Source organism: Sitophilus oryzae, unplaced genomic scaffold (genome assembly GCF_002938485.1).
Source record: "Sitophilus oryzae breed Bouriz unplaced genomic scaffold, Soryzae_2.0 scaffold_910_pilon_pilon, whole genome shotgun sequence".
NCBI classification, from domain to species: domain Eukaryota; kingdom Metazoa; phylum Arthropoda; class Insecta; order Coleoptera; family Curculionidae; genus Sitophilus; species Sitophilus oryzae.
The window spans coordinates 1,743,954-1,766,800 of NW_022147540.1; the positions used below are offsets into that span (position 1 = coordinate 1,743,954).

Consider the following 22,847-nt stretch of genomic DNA (forward strand, 5'->3'; position numbering starts at 1 on the left):
ACCAAAAATTGCAGGAAGAATCGAATTTTCCTTTGGCAGGGAAACGCTTAGGGGGTTATTAAAATCAAGTGGATTTTTTTGGCGTAAATGTCAAAATAACAGATAAATATTAATGGAGCGGTCCATTATATTGCAGAGAGAGATATAAATATATACGCGAAATTCGAAAATATCGCCAAGTATTATCTATTTGGATGAAACATGGGTAGACAATGACCTAACCTTTAAAAAGTGCTGGCGGAGCGATACCATATCTGGTCTAATAGGCATTATTGGATCTATTGGTGAGTAAAATTATGTTTTGTTTGCGCTTCCAAAGTTAACTATTTTCAAGATTTTTTTTTCTGCTGGAAATAGTTATATCTAAAATTATGTATTATAGAAAAAAATAGTTAGTACAGATCTTTAAATAAACATACCTCAAGACTCAGTCTTGATCATCTGCTGATGATGCTAACATGGTTAGCGAAACGTGCGCCCAGTACAAAAGTAAAAGTGTTTTGGTGTATTGTGTTGATTTAGTATTTTATTTTGCTGTGTAACACCAAAGGTTCCAACCCTCAGCTGTAATTATTTTTTCTATTATATTAACAACACATAATAATAAAATGATTCAAAATATTTAAGGGAGCTTTAATAAAAGCTTTTTTGTCATACGCTCCCAAAAACAGCTATTTTACGGACTCATTTCAGTCCGTAAAATGTTTCTTTTTCGGCCTAGGCCGTAAAGGTCGTCATGGCAACCTTTATGGACTAAAATGTCTAAATTCGTTATTTGGTTGTTTTATTTTGTCATTCGAAATTTGTCACAAAATCACATAAAATTATACATATATTTATAATTAAATTATTAAATACTAACAATATCAAAAGCTAAGTTATTTGTTTAAAGTAAGTACCTAGGTACTTACTTTTTTCGTGGAAATAATTTAGCAATACATCTTCATTTACAACGAATACGCCATTTTTGTCTTTCCATTCATTAAAAACATCATATTCTTTCTGGTAAATGGCACGAGACTTCACAGGAAGTAAATCCAACACGATTTCTTTGGCCTTATTAGCAATATGTTCGGGATTTTGGAACATTTTAAAATTGTTGATGAATTTGTGTGATTTTGTGACAAATTTCGAATGACATGTCAAAATGCGATGAAATAAACAAACTCGTTACTAAGATATGAATTTATAAGCCAACTTTTCAAACATTATAATTTCAAATATGGAAAATTTGCAAATATGCGTTCTAAAAAACTGTAAAAAGCGTATGACAAAAAATAGTGTATGTAACACGTACCTAAATTATGTTTTTTAGGACTCATCTACTATTTCGGACTCGGCTAACGCCTCGTCCGCAAACAGTAATGATTCGTCCTAAAAAACATCATTTTAGGTACTAGTTACATAAATAGCTATTAGTGTTTATCTGCTAACTCAACAGTAACGATTCAAACAGCATAACGTTTTTGAAAAAAATTATTAATCTGAATATTATATTTATGATACAAATTATTTTCATAAAACACCGTACGCCCATGTCTATTTTATGAATGAAATTGGGCGTGTTTTGTTTACAACTGCGTTCCCCTGCCGATACCCCGTAGCTTCAGATCCGTTGGTCACACTATACATTCTCCACAGGAGTGATCCTAAAAAATCTAGAATCAATAAAAATACTAGACCTCAGTTCTGCTGTTGGATAAAATTTTGTATGGCACTCGCGTGTTATAACATATGTCACTTGAGAAAATTAGCCCTCTCGGCCTACGGCCTCGAGCTATTTCGACATTTTGGCACTAAAATATCAAAAAATGCCAAACTAATTTTTTTTCCATGAAATGAACCCTCCAAAAAGATACAGACTTTACTTATATTAATAATAACTGATATCATCATTCCTAAAATTTGTAAAATACAAAATAACATTCTTTGTTATTTTCCTTTATTAGACCTATTTTTTCTGGACACGTCTGAAACGATCCCGGCGATATAGCCGGGCTATTTCCTCAGACGCGGACCTCGTTTCGCCTTTTGTTTATCGTCCCCTCATCAGGAATTTATCTTGATTTCCTTTATTCCCTTTGGCCAATGGTCAGCGCGAAGGGACGATTACATTTGGGATAAAAGATTCGGAATATATGCTATTTACAAAGGGCTAAGCTGTTGACTCTAGGCCATGCCCGTTTGTTTGGGCGCAGTGGTTTTATTAAATCGTTATTTATTTATAACGAGATTAATACGCAAGATAAGGGTTGTAAAAAGTGCTTTGGTCATGTATATAAAAGGGTTATTTGTTTTGAGTGTGGGATGGAATTTATGTTTTTGTTGGTAGGTAAATAATTAAGATCGCTAAATAATAGAACTAAGAAGGTTAATTTTATTTTACTTTTTTTCACACTGTAGCGTTTTTTATAAACATTACCACTGCGAACGGCAGCTTTTCATCGGAGAGCAGTCGTGGATAAGGTATTTCACTGGAAAGAACTCTAATTAATAACAATAAACAAAAAAATAGATATTGGGCGCCAGGCATGTACAGAGAAAGAAAACACAGTTTTATATTACTTAAAACTAATGGCTATATTTATTCATGATGAATTCTGATGGTAAATAGCATTGTACAATTTTAATAATTATTATAGGGGGTGGTTAAATACTATTACAAGGCGTAATGTAATGAAACCTAAGATCTAAATCATATTGTAACTACTAAATCGACATAAATGTTCTTAATAATCTGACCACTAAATATAGTCTGTACGATATCGTTTAAAATGTACGTTAAGTTAAGACTGAAAATCGACTGAAAACCAGAACCTAAATCTACACTTAGCTGTTCTTGAGGCAATCCTGTTTCGAAGAGTAGCAGCGTGAGGTGGGCTCATATCTCTGCACTGTCTGTCGGCGATCCTGTTGGCCAAAACAACAAAAGGGACCAGAATGAGGACACCATGAATCACTACAGCCGTAGCTACTGACTAGGCTTAGAAATGGGAGCGAAGCAGCATGGGGCTTACGCTGTATCCATACTGTGGCAATATGGGGACACTACCCGTACCTTGAAACACTACTAGGACCTTGGATAATGTCCGTAACCTGGGCCATATCCTTGGACTATAACCTTGGACACAGTCCGTCCATAAGACAACGGTACAGGGGAACACTACCCGTACCTTGGATACTACTAGGACCTTGGATAATGCCCGTATCTTGTAAATAGTCCGTACCTTGGACCCTAAAAATATGAAACTCTTGTTTAAAACCAAACAAGGTCTAATAAACAAAATAAACCTACCTCGAATTACTTCCGAGGGCTCAATAAGAAACAAAGATACTGTCCTTTCTTCCATGTAACATTCTGGAGGACAAAAGAAAAGGGACGCCAACGTGCCAGCAAAATACAAATACAAGTTAAGTTGGGACATCCAAAACTCTACCCTAAAAATATGCAGTAATAATATCGAATCTAAAAGGATAATATCTCATCTTTACCTGTTCCTTTGAAATAGCAGCTGATTCAGATTATACAGCAAGATTTAAATATTTACCATTTCTAAAAGCCGGGATGGTTAGGTTAGGCTACAGAGCGGTAAAAGCAAAAGTGAGAGAGTTGACAGAAGCGATGTTGACAGCGCCTCCACAGAGCGATAACAGGGTTGTGTCAAACGATAGCAGGGTTGTGGACTAGAGAACGTAAAAATTACGCCAAGCGCTTCAATTAAATTATCCGGCCTGAACGATAGGGAATCCGGTGATGATACGCCAGACATCATATATCATATACAAAGACATGTAACGAACTAAAAACGTTACAACACATCTGAATTTGAACTCAAATTTTGCGGATTTTGACAATGTACAGTGGTATTAGGTCTAGAACGACCTCCCTTGCTTCTGTTGGGCAGGTTCTCATGGCTCCTGTGATGGAGATGCATTTTTTTGTATTACCTTAAATTCTAAATTTTAAGGAATCTTGAAAGAAATTAGAAAAATATTTCTCCGTGTGAAAATACTAGCAAAATTTAGAAGACAATATTTAAATTTAAAAACATAAAAAATATTACAGAGAGGGAAAAAGGGCATGATTTATGAAAACTCTCTCCGAAGTTTTTTTTTATTTCTAAATTTCCCCGCTACGTGACCGAATTATATAGAACACCGAGCGGCTGTGTAGTAAAAAAAAACGGAAAAAAATGGAAAATAAAATAACTTTATATGCATTATATTAAATGGGAGTTTTTTGTTCGACCTCCCGAGGTTGCGTGACTGCGGTTTTTGTACAGGATCGGCCGATTATAGGCAGGTTCAAAGGTGTTTAGCACAAAAGGGCCTTTTGATCCGAGGTATAGATTAATATCCTAGAGGTGTTATTTATTAATATTGCAGAGGGTATAAAAATGAAGTTTAGTGATAAGAAAATGAAGAAAATATTGATTCAAAATGCCCAAACAAATACGTTTCAGAAAAAAAATGTTTTATTCTTATTTGTCTTTTACAGGGGATAGTAATAATTAATTATTACGCTATTACGGTGCGTGGCCGAAGGAAATATATACATATATTTCAGAAATCCTGTCTTGTTAAGCCACACAAAATTTTCAAACACACGTGCTTTGATTAAGGCTTGATTAAGGTTTTCAGAGCTTCAGCATTTGCCATAAAATACCGAGCAGTTTGTTACAAAACCATATAAAGTATATATCACTGTAATCACAAAACTTCAATCTATTTCCGTATTCTAACGGGATTTTAAATTATGTCTTTATTTTCGAGAAAATTTAGTCCAAACATACGGAATATTCTGTTGGTGTTTGACCATCAAAATCTTAAAAACAAAGAAGTTGTCTAAAAATGTGCTACAATACGGATATAGTATAATCTTTTATTCGGTCGAAGGTCGAACACCCAGAGGACGATCACCATCGAGATGGCTTGACCAAATAGCAAATATTACATTGCAATCAAATCTCCGAGAGGCGGAAGATCGCCAACGATGGAAGATCAAAATCACCAACTGCACATAGCACGACGAAGAAGAAGAAGAAGATAATCTTTTATCTTTAATTTCCTTCTTCATTTGTGTAAAAATACCTAGCCAGTTATTCATAAAACGTAAAATGCCGAACGCTTATTTTGCTGCTTTTTCGGACTAGTGAAAAGGACTCCTAGGAAGTTTTCCTCTGTAAAACCAACTTGTTTACTTCGCCGATTGCCAGAGCTAAGTCAAACGAGACGAATGATTAATGTTGGCAGACCGCGGCATTCCTTAATAAATCAGGACGGTTTTTGGGGCTAGAAAAGAAGAAGTTGGGCGATTTAAATAATGCCAGAACTAAATCGATCTCCGTGGATCTGCTATCCCCAGGGAAGAGGACGTACAATGGAACATTGATTGATGGGTATCTCGGTTTCGCTCTGGATACGATGGGGATTCTGGAATAAATGCGGATTTTTCGGCAGTTGCATGGCAATATAGTATTTTATTCTTATTGTTTTAGTTACTTGTCAATATACCGAGTATTTCTCAACTTTTTTTTTCAGAAAAAAAAACAATATTTTAAAAAATATTTTAAAGAAAATTATGGGGATGAGCCCGATATTTTAGTTGCAATGTGAGACATTTTTTTTATTTTTGACAAGATTTGACTGATTTCCTCTTACAGTTTTTTCAAAGGTTGGTTTTAGCAGGATTTTTAGGTTGCCCTATTTAAAAAAAATTAATAACATTTCATATAATTTTTTTTTATAATTTTTATAGTGTTTTTTAAAAGAATCTTCCCCAGTTTTACCACCTGTCTCAAAACTAAAAGCAACATCCGGATATATACACGCAGAGTTTCGTTTTTCCTTCATCAGTACCGAACCAATTACCCCGAAGCCGCCGGCTTTTCCTTCGGTTCTCTCTGTGGAAATTTAACGGCTGTAATTAAATTTCCTTCGATTTCAATTTCGTCCGGATTTTCCGGGAAGCATGGAAAGGATAAAGGTTTACGATGCTGACGCGGATTATTACACACAAACTTTGATTAACCACGTATACCGTTAAAGCAGCGTGTATACAAAATAATTTTGCTATTTCTGTGGTCATAGTTCTTATAATTAGGAAAATTTAAATTGTTGATATTTGTTATTTAGTATATTTGAGGCGTCATATCAGTTGCAAAACCCGTCTTAACCATTCAAAAAAAATGACCTAATGATATACAGGGTGGTCCGAACTATATCCGGAAACTTTGACATCATATTCTGCAGATAAAAATAAGTAAAAAAGTTCGTATAAAAGTATGTCCTAAAATGCTTAGTTTCGGAGATACAGGGTGTAGAAGTTTCATTTTTATTTCGATTTTTTCCGAAATAATTTCTGAAATAACGTCAATATTTGGAGGAAAATTGGGGTCTGCGAGTTTTTTGTCATGAGAAGTGTGATTTTGATATCAATATGACTCACATATTTTTTAACTAGTTTGAAGAGTAATAACTTTTCGTCCGTACCTGTATAAAACTACTGAAAAAAAGGAACTGTTTTATCATCATTTTTTCGAAGAAAAATTTAAGGTTAATTTAAAAAAACAAAAAGTTCCCAAATTTATCATTTCAGTCAAATAACTATCTATTCATGTTCATTTTTTTTGTCGATAATGACAGTCTATACAGGTACGGACGAAAAATTATTACTCTTTAAAACAGTTAAAAATATGTAGGTGGTGCCCTCTGCAAGTTATACCATATACTACAAGTGACGTCATATTGACATCAAAATCAAATTTCTCATGTCAAAAAACTCCCAGACACCAATTTGCATCCAAATATTGACGTTACTTGAGAAATTATTCAGAAAAAATCTCGAAATAAAAATGAAACTTCTACATCCTGTATTTCCGAAACTAAGCATTTTAGGACATACATTTACACGAACTTTTTTACTTATTTTTATCTGCAGAATATGCTACCGAAGTTTCCGGAATACAGTTCGGACCACCCTGTATATCCCACATATTTAAAAAAAATACAGTTGACGATTTGATAGCTTAAAAAGAGTCACTTTTGGCCGTGGTTGCGTGGTTGCGACACTGTAAGGAAGAAAATTTATTTTTAACTTGCCGATTTTCATTCCCCGGTCATATTTCTCTAAAACTTTTCTATGGAAAAAACAAGACCGTAATAAGAGAAGCAATCTCCTACGTTTTCATAGGAAAAACTCGCACAGCAAGTAGTTTTTTCCGTGCTAGATGTTTCGCATCGCATCGCCGAACCGCCCTCACAGAATCCCTAAATAGTTTCCAAACTCATTACGTCCGTAACGCCCACCCTCAGCATTTGACTCGTTCTGCTGTCACAACAGATAGATAGGTCAAAGGGATCGTCCTGCGGGGGTTGGTTGTGCACATCGACCACCCCCGGTCTCAGTTTCGTCCCTTAAGTGCGGACACAGGAGACAATCAAGTTGCATCAGATTGGGTATACAGGGTGTTTCAAAAAACCATCTCTCGTGGGGAGAGAGATGGCACATGTTCTCTCTTGTTCACGTAAAAATAAGATTCATTTTTCAAATTAACATAGGTCTGATTCTGCTTTATTTTGTAGCTGCAGTAATATTTGAGTGGTGGTTTCACCTAGGGAATGCAATCCCGCAAATGCGGTATCCCTCTGAGATTCCGCGGGATCAGAGTTGCGGGATTTACCGCGGGATCAACACATTACTACTGGGTAACCAAATCGATCTCGATTAAGATCAATCCACTTCGTTCCGGGCCGATGCGTCGACGCTCGGAACTCGGGGGATTCCCCTTACGGCTTGGCCATTAAAAATAAGTGAAACAAACAGGCTAGTTGTTAGATTTCTTTCTGGCGTATGTGCGTAAGTGAAGAAAAGCGTTTAACTAGTACTTGTGAACAATTTCGTCAAATAAATTGTCGGACATAATTATTGGGACAAGCAAAATTTTAGGGTAAATTTAAAGTTGAATATCTCTTGAACTAAAAAAGATTTTGGGATGCGGTTTGAAGCAGGTTTTAGATGAATCTATTGTGATTAAGATGCTGATGTGGTTTTCGAAAATATATTTAGCGAATTCTCGTATACAGGATGTTTTATAAGAGTGTGAAAATTTGATCAAGAATCTTTTATACCGCAAATTTAAAATTTTTAAAAATCGAAATTTTTACCAAGTACGACAAATCTGTATTGAAATTAGAAAAAACAGTTTGATCGGTTTTTTATTTTTTTTTGTTTTAAGGAAAATACGACGTTTTTTCAAAAAACATGCATTTTTAGTCATACGTATGGCCCTAAATGGTACAAAAAGCTTTGTACATTCTGCATATGCCAAAAAATTATTGAAATAGAGTGTATCTAAAAGCAGATAACTAACACAAGTTAAAAAAAAACTTCAATCAGAATAATATTTTTATTTATAAAATAAGTAGATAAATTATAATAAAATTTAAGTTTATTTAATATTAAATATATTTTTTGAACACCCTGTATACATCGGTGTCCAAATTTCTGTACAGCTAGTTTAAGATACACGCTATATCAATATATTGTGGGCCTATGCAAAATGTACAATGCCTTTTGTACCATTTAGGACCAAATGTATGACTATTGTTTACAATCCCGCAATTTTGCGGATCCGCGGGATTGATTGCTTTAATCCCGCGGGTTTGCGGGATTGGTATTTTGGTGCGGGATTGCATTCCCTAGTTTCACCCTCTTGGAACTGGAATTTCGAAAAATCCCTTCTTATCGAACCTCTACACCCTAGAATCAACCTGTATGTCAAAATTGAGCTTCTTACGTTGAGTGGTTTGAGCAGGATCGTGATTAATCAGCATGTCAGTCACTTAAGGATTTTATATATTAGTATAGATAGGTCCGATTCTTTGCTTTGTTTCGTAGCTACAGGATGTTAAATTCTTAATATTTTTTTATTTATTATAATTTTATTCCAAGTACTCTTAGCGTTTTTAATGAAATTTTGAGGGTAAAAGTTACTATAAATATTTTAAAACTAAAAAAGTGTAGACATATTCACCAGGGACGTGCATATGGGTTATCACTGGAATATTTTTCTAAAAAAAGCATGTACGCCACTGACTTTTTTTCTCTTGTTAGCGAAATAGTGTAAGCAGTTTAATACCGATTAGAAGCTGTCTCTTGATATTTTGTCATTTTCGGCTTCTTTTATGAGCTAAACGTAATTTTATTAATTTGCTTGATCCAAGTCTAATAGCAACTTAAAAAAAATAATATCATTAACTTGCGAAAGTTTTAAATAAGTACTCATTGATTCTTAATCAGAATATATGAAAGAAAGTTCCTATAAACATGGATATGGAAATGTATAGTTTTAGAGTTACAGGATGTTGAAACTATTTAAAATTAGATTTTTTGTAATTATCTTAAAAACCATATTTTTGAAATTGCTGTAGGTTGGACTAATAGTAATAATAACGAATAATAATATTTAATAATAAATTAGTTAAAATATATAATTTATTTTATTTTTATTTTAATTTTATTAATCTATACCAAATCTATACTAATTATAAAATCCTTAAGTGACTGACTCACTGATTAATCACGATCCTGCTCAAACCACTCAACGTAAGAAGCTTAACTTTGTCATACAGGTTGATTCTAGGGTGTAGAAGTTCGATAAAAAGGGATTTTTCGAAATTCCAGTTCCAAGGGGGTGAAACCACCCCTCAAATATTACAATATTTTTTATCTCAAAAACGGTCAAATTTCCGAAAAACGCTTAAACATATATTTTTTTTACATATTTTAAGATTTTTTAAAAATGTATACAGGGTGTTTCGAAAAATTGATCATTGATTAATCACGATCCTGCTTAAAGCGCTTGACATAAAAAACTGATTTTTGGAAAACGGATTGACTTTAGGGTGTAGAGGTTCGATAAGAATAGATTTTTTGAAACTCGAATTCTAAGGGGGTGAAACCACCCCTGAAATATTAGAATATTTTTTATTTAAAAGCCGGTGAGTTTTTCGGAAATACTCTTAAACATGTTTATTTTATTTTGTTGTTTTACATATTAAGATTTTTTAAAAATTTATACAGGGTGTTTCATAAAATATGACCATTGAGTAATCACGATTCTGCTTAAACTGCTTGACCTTTAAAGCTGAGGGGGGTTTCTCGATTGTTTTTTCTCATGCTGACATAAATGTGAGAAAATGTTATCCAGTTTGTATGTTAATGGAAATTCTTGCTTTGCTTTATCATCACCATTACAAATGATTTAATTCGACGCGAACGAAGTCGCGAGTACACGCTAGTATCTCAAATAAAAGTAAAGCTATTAGAGATGAATCAAAAAACAAACTATCGGGAAAAGACGTCCCTAGATGATAAAATTGTATTTAAATTTCTTGCTTTGTTAACATATTCCACAAGGTGTTTTAAACTTTCACCAAAATATCAACATTTTGTTTTCCTCCGTATTATTGACAAGTGGAAACTTTGGTTATAAAATTTATAGATATAATAACCTTATAAAACATATATTTCGAGTTTTGTTTACTTTTTAATGGTAGTATTCCGAGAAAATAGTTTCTTTCAACAGAAATTTAAAAAAAAATACATATACAAAATATCCCTCAATTACAACGAACATACTCGTATTTGCTGTAGTCACGCATGAAGTAATACACAAACAAATGTAATAATTAAAATTATTCGATAAGTACATTGTCTTTATGTGTGAATCAAAATTGACGCAAAACTCTGTAATAATAACACCACGTTAATCAAGATAGAAAAACAATAATACTCGACACTCGGTCCTGGATCATAGTCGTTGTTGGATTCATGAATCGACACGGTGCGTATGTGTACTTTGCGTGGGCAGGGGGTATAGATTTAATAATTTACGTCAAACCAATTTGCGATAGCTTGTTTCGCTCTATTATCTTTTGCGATGCTTCTCGTCATATTCGCACGTATACGCTCGCATACAAGCGCAAAAAAGCCCTACGATGTAATAATGATCGCAAAAGCAGGGAGAATTATTTACAGGATGATGTAAATGGAAAGGGTTATCCTGTGTTAATACTAAACATTAATTTTCAGTCTGAAAAAATTGGTTTGACTATTGCTTTGAAGTAGATTTTTCACCATTGGGTTATCACATTTCACGAAGGTGTTTGTGAAAATAGATTCTAAATAATACATTTTCATTTCTTTTCTGTTTTGTTTTTTCATTTTAACAGACATTTTTTGGTGTTTGTTGTTTTATATTTTATTCAGTGTACGGGGATGATATTAATATTTGATGATATTCCTCCTATACCTACTTAACTATAGGTAATAGTTATTTTTTATACAAGACGATAATGCAATTTTATCGTCGTGTATAAAACAATATTTTTTTCCATAGCGAGTTACTTTTTAAAAAATATTCAGAAATCATTATTTCAAGGAATTTATTACGAGTGGAAAAAATATTGTGCTGGGTTGGTGTTGGTTTCTATGTAATTTGACAAATAAATAAAGCTGTCTCTTTAGTTGTCAGTTTTGAGTCAGTATTTTTTAATTCTCTTTCGTGTCGATTGCTGATTGAATTGGAGCCAGAAATTGCTCAAAACGAAATAACACGACAAACGCCATATCCAAACTACTTCCATTTAATTCCCGAATAATTTATGAAAAGGAATACAAACATTTTGAAAAATGGAAGCAATTAAAAAACGTTCGAGAAGAAGTAAAGATAAAACAATTAAAATGAATTTAATTGTTTTATCTGCTTATAATATTTATTTTATCGTTTATTTTCTTTTTATTTCAGAAACTAAACAAGAATTGGAGGACCTGATGAGCGACATCAAGAAAACTGCCAACAAAGTTCGTGCCAAGTTAAAGGGTGAGTAGAAACATTCTAATTACTTCTATTATTATTACCTTTTATTTGTCTGTCTGCTATCTATAACCCCGATAGAATTTAATTGGTAATTTTGATGGTAATTTGAATTCAATAGGCACTTCGTGTTCTTTAAGGACCTTAGTATATGTCCGCTATTTAGCTTGAGGATTGTTACCACTTGTGTTATTATTATAAATATCATAATTCTGTTTCTTTAATACACGATATGTGAATGGGGAATACCACATAAAAATTAAAATTGTACAGGATATAAAAAACGACACTACAACATGTTTATAACTAGGATTCTAGAGCTATCGAACCGGATAGTCTTTATGAACTACCTTTGTTTTCGCCTGATGCATAGTTATAATAAAACAATGTCCAGCGCAATATTGTAGCGGTTGGCGAATACTTCCGGTCAAGGAAACCCTATGACGTTTTAATAACCGAAATAATGACGGGCTGTCAGCGGTTACCGTTGTTTTCACTGCTCGTTAACACCGGTAAATTTGTAGTTGTTCCAGAAATCCGGCAAATGTTTATAGTTTAAATTTTAGAAGGACATATTACGGCATGGTTCATGGAGAGTGGTGGAGAGTTAAATTTAGCGCGTATTGTTAGTGAAGGATTTAATAGTTTGTCGGAAAATCAGTCGATTACTTTGTCATTCGTGGCTAAACTATGTATATAAAATATATTTCAATAATGTTGTCAAGAATTGATTTTCTAGTTTTAATATAAGTCCTCATCGTTACCCTTCTGTGATGCTTCGAAACTGATTACAAAACTTGCCACAAATCTCTAGGATGGTAGAAAAATTCATCAAAACAGCTCAAAAGTGTAGTGGGACTCAAAAGTGTAGGGCATTGCAAGCTCGATAGTCATTTAAACCTGATAGGATTGGAAGACGAAGCCATATGCAGTTGTCAATCCGAAAAAGACATTTGAAAAACATTCTATGTCAGTGTTAAAATTATGTGAATTTTTATGTGTAATCTATATTACACACATATTTTTGGCGCCCAACGTGGGGCTTTCGTGACTTAGGTGTTGCAATTTCTGTGTCATACAGTATAACTTCAGCAGGAAAACAGTTACTAGTATCAATTTCTTCTATTATATCGCGTGATAACATAAACTGTACTGTTTCTTTATTCAGTACATCTTATTTTACCGAGCGTATTGACCGAAACACACGAAAATTGACACTCAAGGCAAGAAATGTCGATCCTATATAAGCCCAGTACCCTTTTGTGGACCAAAAAGGGCCACAAATCTCTAGGATGGTCAAAACATTCATCAGAAAAATAAGACAGGAAAAACTCAATTGTAGTGGGTGTAGTCAGTGGACATTTAAATCTTATGGGATTGGAAGACGAAGCCATAATATGCAGATTCTTTCAATCAGAAGAAGAAACCTCAAAAACATTCTATGTCAGAGTTAAAATTATGTGAATATTTATAATAATATATATTACACACATATTTTGGCGCCCAACGTGGGACAGTCGTGACTTGTGTACAATATCTACGTCACACAGAAAGTCAATTTCAGCTGGAAAGCCAGTTATTAGTATTAATTTCTTCTATTATATCGCGTTATAACATAAACTGTACTGTTAATATTTGAAGTTTACTAGCGAAGCAAAACATTTAAAGTCGTGTTCAAGTTTTAATGGCGTGTCGAGCTGCACCAGCGCAACTCCGCTTGCAATTTCAAAAACTTCCTTCTTGATAACTAACGTCGCGAGATAAAGAAAGAGGAGTGAAGGGAAAAGCAACGGAGTTGGGCAAGTGCAAATTACTTATTAAGTTTGCGAAATTGAAAACATTTCGGGGCTGTTACTAGTTTACGCGTGGGGCAGAATTAATTTAAGACTCTGGTTAATCTTCAGAGTTTTCTTACTTAAGATTATTGTTTTTGAGTAGAAATTGTATTGTAGTTATCTTTTAAGTGATTTAGTTCGGTAAATCATTGGGATCTCAAGAACTATAAGACGAGCGAAAAACGTGAAAGTTGGGCTATAAATTGACGATTTGAAAATTAAATTTCATTGCACTTTTTTTCCTTATTCTACAATTTTTAGGCAAGTGTGCTACATCATGGTATTTCGAAGGTCATAAGCTTTCAAAAACCAATCATGATCTCTTCAAATAAAACCAGGAAAAATGAAAAACAATTTTACAATATTTCGTTTTTTTAAATATCTTCGGAAGTATTCAGACATTTTTAACTTGCAAATTGTGCAACTTTGTCATAATTTGGCCTTCGAATAAAGGACACTCTGTACGTAAAGTATAAAAATTTACTGGAGAAAAACGCGCGTCCAGTGCAACAGTAAAGTGTTTTGGTTTATTGAGATGACTTAGTGGTTTATTTTGATATTTACGTTAAATAAACAAAAAATAGCTAAATTAAACACTATGTCAGTTTGATACAAAGAAAATTGCGGCATTTGTTCATAGTGACCCGCTCGGTAAATTACAATGAAGGCTTTACGTCCGAAAATGACTATTTATTCTGGAAAAATGAACGTTAATCGTTTTCCGGCATAATTTTCGACAAACGTCCGCCATTCCACCGAACGATAAACGTTGTGGATAAAACGAAAATTAAATTTTCATTAACAGGACCCCGGTTATTTTTTGCAAAACTCAATTTTTCGACGCCGACTTTTTTTAACCTTTGATATTTAAAATTTACGCTCTGTTGACTGGGGTTGATGTAATGTTAATACTTTTGGCGTTGTAATTAATCATAAATTAATTAGTAATTAAATTAAAAATTCTCAGAAATGAATTAGAAATTATTGTTATTATTAATCAGAACACGGCCTGAATTGCTTTTGATGAATGTTGATTACTGAATGCGGGAAAGAATGAAAGCGACTTTTTTGGCATTGTACAGGGTGGTCGAAATTGGTGTGTTTTAACAGAGAAAACATATTTCCTGACTAGATAGAGCAAAACCGACATAGATGTCATGGGCTCGATTTCTGAGAAACGTTTGGTTTGGTTTATTGTATCGATTTCAATTGTAATTACTAATACTAATATAGAATGTTAATTTACCTTTTCAAAAGTCTTTAATTATGCAGATAAATAATAATATAGAATATTAAATTGTGATAAAAAATAATTAGGCAAATAGACCAAAAAAAAACAAACCAAACACAAAATCAAGGCCCGCTTCGATACAAAGATAAAAAACGTAATATTTCTCTCATTTTTAGAAATAAATACACATAACTTTATATCGTTGGAAAGAGTTAAACGCCAGCATTTTTTTAAGCTCATAGCCAACTATGATTTCCATTTAAAAAATTATATTTTTTATTATTTCTGACAAAAAGGGCAAGCATAGAAAAAAACTGACTACGCCACTGGATTGTGCCTCAAAAAATTCCTTAATAACGTTTGTACAGAATTGTATTATTCCGCAAAATAAAAAAGTTATGGGCAATTTTCAAAATTGTAAAAAATTCAAAAAGACCCCGTATCTCAGTTGGCAGTTAAAATATCAACAGGCGGTTTACGCCATTAAACATTTCTCAGAAATCGAGCCCTTAACATCTATGTCGGTTTTGCTCTATCTATTCAGGAAATTGGTTTTCTCTGTTAAAACAGACCAATTTCGACCACCCTGTACAGTATTGAGCCTTTAACTAGTTCTGAGCTTGGGGTTGGCAGATAAAGATCGTGCTCCGCATTCCTAACTGGATAGTTGTGAGATGGCCTTTCGGAAATAGCAGATATATGTGCTTGCGGATTAAGCAAACGGATTCAAAAACGAATAAAGAAGGAAGAGTCGGTATTTTGAAATTTTTAAAGAAATTCTGGCAGTGAGTTCTACTGTTCAGTCCCAATAAATAACTGCTCTCTTAGTAGATCCACTACAGCTTTGACTGTTTCGGTTTGACGTCCAAGTTTGCGAACCAAGATAGAGTATTTCTATCTTCATTTCTCTTCTTCTACGTCATTCATGATAATATGTGTTTTTTTCTTGTTATTTTGCAGTCATAGAACAAAGTATAGACCAAGAAGAGACCACTAACAAAAACTCGGCGGACCTGAGGATACGAAAGATACAGCAGTCGACGTTATCTAGGAAATTTGTTGAAGTGATGACGGAATACAATAGGACGCAGACCGACTACAGGGAGAGGTGTAAAGCGAGAATAATGAGGCAGTTAGAGATCAGTAAGTAACGTTTTTTTACTCTTCTTAAAGAAGATAGTAGGAAAATTAAAGGTTGTAACATTTTCTGAGACTCTAACTCTAAAAAGTTTTATTATTAAAGCCACATTCAGAACCTCGAAATTAGTGGTTTCAATTATACTTTATAATAAAAGTTTACGATCATTCACAATGTCTAAAAAAATACAATTAAAATTAATAGAATATTCTAGCAACAGCTTGCGGTAGCTTAAATCCATTTTATCACATACTAAAGCAATGAATACAGAACAACAAACAAAAATGTAATATACCAAATACCATGTGAATGCGATAAATTTTACAATCGTGGAACTTCGAGACCCTTAAATGTTCTAATTAAAGAACATAAAGATTATTTAAGAAAGGGAGATTTTTGACAAATCTAAGATTTGTCAGCATTCATGGGACACAGGGCACAGAATAAATTTTAATAACGCCAAAATTATAATGAAAGAAGCGATAGCCTCTAAAAGAGAAATAAAAGAGGCTTTTTAATACAATCTAATAAAAATAAATGTATTGCTCATGCATCTGTAGATGTTAGTAATGTATGGCAATCGCTTCTTTTATTTTAAAGAACATAACATACGTAAAAATTAAAAATAATTATACAGAAATTTGAGGCTTTTTGGTTTTACCTTATTAAGTAATTGTTATCAGGTAGTAAGTGTTAATTTTGAAGTTTAACTTGATATAATGTCATTTTAACAGAACGTCAACGTTGATATTAGAGTAACAAACTTCTACACTAATTGAAAACACTAATGTATTGACTACTGAAGCTTAAGACTTGGGATAAATAAGATTGTTATGAAAAAAATAGTATGAACTGTATGTTTTTCTGCCAAGCCAGTCTGATTTCAAAACTTTATATTACAGAGTATACAGAAAGATAAAAAAGTAGGTACAGTTGTACAAATATAGGAAGAGACTTGGTGATAGCACGGGTTGCTTGTTATTTTATCAAAGATAGAAAGAACTCGGAAGATACAATGATCCATTCATAAAACGCTCTAAAGCTTCATCACACATTAGTTTGCGAAAATCAACGAGTGCAAGAGAGAATGGATAGAGAAGGAAATTAGGGGTATCTGATCGATGGCAACAATGTAGTTGTGTACAAAGATTAGACGTTTGAGGTCAATTTCCAGTGGCGTGCCGATCGACCGACAGTATTTTAAGGAAATTAAAATAATTGTTTAATAAATTAAAATAAAATAATAATAAAACTTACATCTTACATATTTGTCGCATTGTAAAAAAATAAGTTGAGGGAGGATAGCGAAATAAAATAAAAACCGGCATAATTTTTTATTATACGATGGCTTTTCACATAAGAATAACGATTAAAAAATTAATAAGCGTTTTTTACTTTATCTTATTAAATCAAATTTTAGGTGTATTAGTAAATGCAGTTTCAATATCTTGTTCCAAACCTTGTTCGTCTCCGGCGAATGAGATTCCCTCTATTAGCAATAACAAAATAAAATAGTTACTTTAACCTAATAATACAATATTTTATATATAGAATAATACAAACTTTATTATTATATAGCTATATGAATTTTACAACTACAATAAAAAACAGTGAATAAAATTTAAAATGTGCCTTATAATTTTTATTAGTTCACAATTGTTCATTAATGAGGGAATAAGAAGTAAGAAAATTCAACATTTATTTACCTTAACTTTCATTTTAGCGATCTTTCAAACAAAGTAAATCAGAACTGAAAATATAAGATGTATATTATACCGTATGATCGAATAAAAACGTCGTAAATGTTTATTTTTTACTCAGTAATTTTATACAGGTACGGACGAAAATTTATTACTCGTCAAACCAGTTAAAAAGTATGCAGATGGCGCTCTCTACAAGTAGGAGTTATATTGACATTAAAATGAAATTGCTCATGTCAAAAAACTTCTATATACCAATTTTCATCCAAATATTGACGTTACTTTATAAATTATTTGGAAAATATCTATTGAAACTTATACCCTGTATCTGCGAAACTAAGCATTTTAGGACATACATTCATACGAACTTTTTACATATTTTTATCTGCAGAATATGCCGCCAAAGTTTCCGGAATACAGTTCGGACCATTCTGTATATTTCGTTGCATTATTAATAATTGATATATAGAAACTTTGTAAGGTATGTTAAGTCGAAAATAATTTTAATTTTGTCATTTTTAGCGGGAAGAACAACAACAAATGAAGAATTAGAAGATATGTTAGAACAAGGAACTTCTACCGTCTTTACACAAGGTGTAAGTATGAAATAGTAGAATAAAAATCAATTCTAAGTAGTTTTTAATGTTGTTAATAATTTTTGGAGCAAAACGTTAAGTAATACTATACAGGGTTTTTCACACAACATTTTAATTGTTTTTGTAGTACATAATTTAGATACATACCGATCTGGTCCTCGAAACAGCGTGATCTGGACTTTACCGTGTGAGACAGTGCTGTCGACAGCTTAATGGAAAATCAAATATATTAAAAAGAGATAAAAGTTGGGTTGGTACATTTCTTCTATGCGGTATTGCCGGATTTTACATCAAAATTTCAAACCGCACAAGTAGGCCTTGTGCGGTTTGAATTTGACGCAACGGAAAACGTTGCGTCTAGGGTTGGAACTTTATTTTTCACAATTAGTTACACTTTTTACTACAGAGCTGTAATAGATTATATTTAGCTAACCAGGGAAAACAAGTGATGGGCCAGAGAACTACCGTCCCATCGCCCTGCTAAGTATGGTTTATAAACTGCTCGAGAGAGTGCTACTCAACAGAATCAGTCAAAGAATTTTAGACAGCATTCCCATTGAACAAGCAGGCTTTCGCCCGCATCGTAGCTGCACAGATCAAGTCTTATCACTGACAACATTTATAGAGGCCGGATTTCAAAAGAAACATGTAGTCGCTGCCGCATTTATAGACCTGACAGCAGCATATGACACCGTCTGGAGACAGGGCCTAATATATAAACTCACTCGCGTCATTCCTTGTGTAAGAATATCCAACCTCATTAACAATATGCTGTCAAATAGAACATTCCAGGTTATAATGGGGAATAACAGGAGCAAAACTATGAAACTGAATGACGGTCTTCCTCAGGGGTCGGTTCTTGCCCCCATACTCTTCAGTCTATACATCGCGGACGTGCCTGCATCTGAATCACTAAAATTTGGTTATGCAGACGACTAGACATTGGCAACGGCGCACAGGAGGGTGGAGGATGCTGAAGTTGTACTTACCAGAGACATAGCAACCATTAGCGAGTATTTTAAAAAATGGAGACTCCAACCAAGTATCGTAAAAACTGAAGTATCTGCCTTTCATCTTAATAATAAGATGGCAAAGAGAGAATTGCGAGTGTACATGGACAACAAACTACTCACTCACAATAAACATCCAAAATATCTCGGAGTTACTCTGGATAGGACGCTTACATTTAAAGAACACTTGACAAGAATGACGGCAAAGTTGAGAACACGTAACAACATACTTCAAAAATTATGTGGCACAACTTGGGGCTCATCAGCATCCACCCTGAGATCCTCTGCGCTGGGTTTGGTGTATCCTGTAGCAGAATACTGTGCTCCAGTGTGGCTTAATAGCAAACACATCCGTATGGTTGATATTCAATTAAACCAAACTATGCGCACAGGGACAATTCGACCAACACCTACAATATGGCTGCCCACTCTTAGCAACATAGCTCCTCCCAATTTGCTCCGAGAACATGCCTTGGTCAGAGAGTTTACTAAAATAATGAATAACCCTCAGCTGCAGGTCCATGATGAGGTACCACACATCCAGGGAAATCGACTACGATCAAGACACCCTCCATTGAAGACTGCACATGAGCTGCACCAAAATAATTTTGATATAAATGAGCAATGGAGAGAGAAATGGGAAAATGAGGCAGTACCATGGTCTACCGTACGTTATTAATGAACCTGCAGGATTCGACCTTCCCCGTCGAACATGGACAACTCTTAACCGCATCAGAACTAACTGCGGAAGATGTGCCGACTCTCTAAATAGGTGGGGAAAAGTCCCTTCGGCCGCATGCGACTGTGGAGCTGACAGGCAGACTGTCAAACATATAGTGCAAGACTGCCCAATAAGAGCATATACGGGCAACTCAGAAGATTTCCTTATGGCTACTCAGGAGGCAATTGATTATATACAAAGACTGGATATCTGTTTATGAGACGAATTAGCCTAGTTTTTTGTTGTGTATGTTTTTTTTTCTTTGTTTATGCAGTTTTTTTATCTACATATTTTTTTGTTGTTTATACAATTCTTTGTCCTATAACTTAAGATACTGTGATGTAAGCCATACGTTAAATAAATAAATATTTAGCTGACATATATTACCTTCGTTTCAGCAGTTTACATGAAAGTTTTTAAAATAGTTTATTTTTTTCTACACGCAGACCACGTGAATTGACACACCAGATGAAGTGACAATAGCTAGTATATGTCTTAAATATGTATAATTTCTATATTTTGTTTTTTTTAGATTATAATGGAGACGCAGCAGGCCAAGCAAACCCTGGCGGACATCGAGGCTCGACATGCCGACATTATCAAATTAGAAAATTCAATTAGGGAACTCCACGACATGTTCATGGACATGGCCATGCTGGTGGAAAATCAGGTAATGTACTACCTCCATCCTCTAATTGTTTATATATTTATTAACTTTTTACTTCAATAAAAAAATATAGAATAGATCTCTCCAGTCTATGAACGTTATTACTTTTATATGATATTTTCAACTTTATATTTTGTTTTCTAACAATTTGTATTCTACCAGTTTCAATTTTTTAGTATTTCACAAATAAATATATTCACAAAAATATGTATAGATAAACTTTTCTTTGGCATTTATATACAACGATATTTTACAATGCCAGTTTTGAAATAAAATGAATCAATAAAAAGTTTCTCATGATTTGTTGGAGTTTCCTATAATAGAATGTTGCAGCTCTTGCAAGAATTTGACTGATTGGCTATGCCAAACTTGCTCTATTATTCACTTAAATGTTCAGAATTTCAATTGGTCAGTTAAAGAAATTCCATAAAATATAACTCTTACTGGTTGTAATTCTAAAGTAAATTTATTTTTTTATTAACATGTTACTTGTTATTTACTTTTGGAAAGTAATTGAAATTTTTAAAGTTATTTTTCAGTGATTTTTACTTTTACTTTATTAATGTACATATTTTATTATTTAATCCTTATTCTTGTTATTTTTTAAATATATGAGCTAGTATTTTAATGTCCTTAGTCAACAAATTTTATTAAATCATTATTAAATAATTGATTAGGTAACTTTAAATCTATACAATTATAAAAGTAACATTGCATTTTTGTCAACATCAATCAGTATTTTTTTTTTTTTTCGTTAATGATTAATAGAAAGAGAAATTAAAACAGAATTTCATTAAAAAATGTCTGGATAGGTCTATATTACTGATTTTTTAAAGCTGTTATAAAATATCTGTACACTCATTGCCGCTGTTTTAGTACAGTACCACCTTTTTCATGTAATATTCTCCTATAAATATTGAAAATTTAATATGTAAATGATCAAGGGTTTTCCTTTTACAAGCAGTTTTAATAATATTTTATGGCAGTTTTTTTTTTCAGGAAAAAAAATGATTGATAGAAGGTACAAAGTATTTGCTTTTCTCAAATATTCAAACTATACTTTGTAACTTTAAATCATTATTAAATATAATTTTATTTTTTATTTAGTTAAGCATTTTTCCGTTTGTATATAGGGTGTTTTTTAAAGTCAAATTATTTTGAAATATGATTCAAACTTTTTTTATTTGAAAATTAATGAATTTTTATCTGTTTGAATTTTTATCTACTATATTTTTATCTATATAAATATTTTTCTATTTAATTTAATTCCTAAATGCTTATGGCTTAAATAGAAATATTTATTTCACCATCTTTTCTGTTTTTATGAACATCCCGAAACATTGAACAAATTCAGTGACCTGAAATCTTGAAAAACACGGTGTAATAAGTCTGTGATAAAATAAACGAACGGTATGTTTTTGTTTAGTCTGTCTTTTATACATGTTTATGTATAATCTTTAATCAACGCTCAATAAAGAAAATTAACATGTGTTTTTAGTAAAAAACATTTGGAATAAAGTGTTTATATTATGTTCAGAATATCAACCAATACAATATTTTACTACAGTATACAATATTCTCGATGTAATGCACTAAGAGAGCCACGGGTCCCACGTTGGGCGCCAAATGATAACACACAACATTAACATATCTGCTTATTGCCTTACTTTTTTAATAAAAATTTGTGCATTTATATTAATTTGTCTGAAAAAGCACCCTGCATACATTTTTTTTATATGAATTTGTATAGCTATAAAATTTATCGGTCGTCTCATGAATGAGACCATCTGATCTCATTTTAACGTTACTCCAGCGATCTATTATCGTCATAGTGGTAGAAATTGATTAACTAACTCATCGTCCAGCCATATTTTATAGGTTTCTTTATCGAGAAAGTACGTAAAATCATTAATAAAGTTTCATGTAATAGTAGAGTCGCGGAGAATGAATTGTTTCCCATAAATTTTCCGAAATTGTAGATTATTTTTAAGAACGCTATAAAGAAATCTATAAAAGTTACGTTATCAGGGTAATCAAGGGCTGGCATTAAGAGAATGAACGCTTTGTAGC

General features: G+C 33.0%; 1 protein-coding gene across 5 annotated transcripts in view; it reads left to right on the forward strand.

The window, feature by feature from the left end:
- The window catches only part of LOC115890765 (syntaxin-1A), a 98,475-nt gene that overhangs the window by 42,867 nt on the left and 32,761 nt on the right, over window positions 1-22,847 (forward strand). For all 5 annotated transcript variants that reach the window (XR_004051698.1, XR_004051699.1, XM_030911088.1 and 2 more), the window contains exons 4-7: window positions 11,811-11,885; window positions 15,906-16,088; window positions 18,306-18,379; window positions 20,643-20,780. Coding sequence is in view for 3 of the 5 variants with exons in the window: in XM_030911088.1 (XP_030766948.1) it covers window positions 11,811-11,885; window positions 15,906-16,088; window positions 18,306-18,379; window positions 20,643-20,780 (470 nt within the window). In the remaining 2 variants the exon portion in view is untranslated. The remainder of the gene's footprint in view (window positions 1-11,810; window positions 11,886-15,905; window positions 16,089-18,305; window positions 18,380-20,642; window positions 20,781-22,847) is intronic.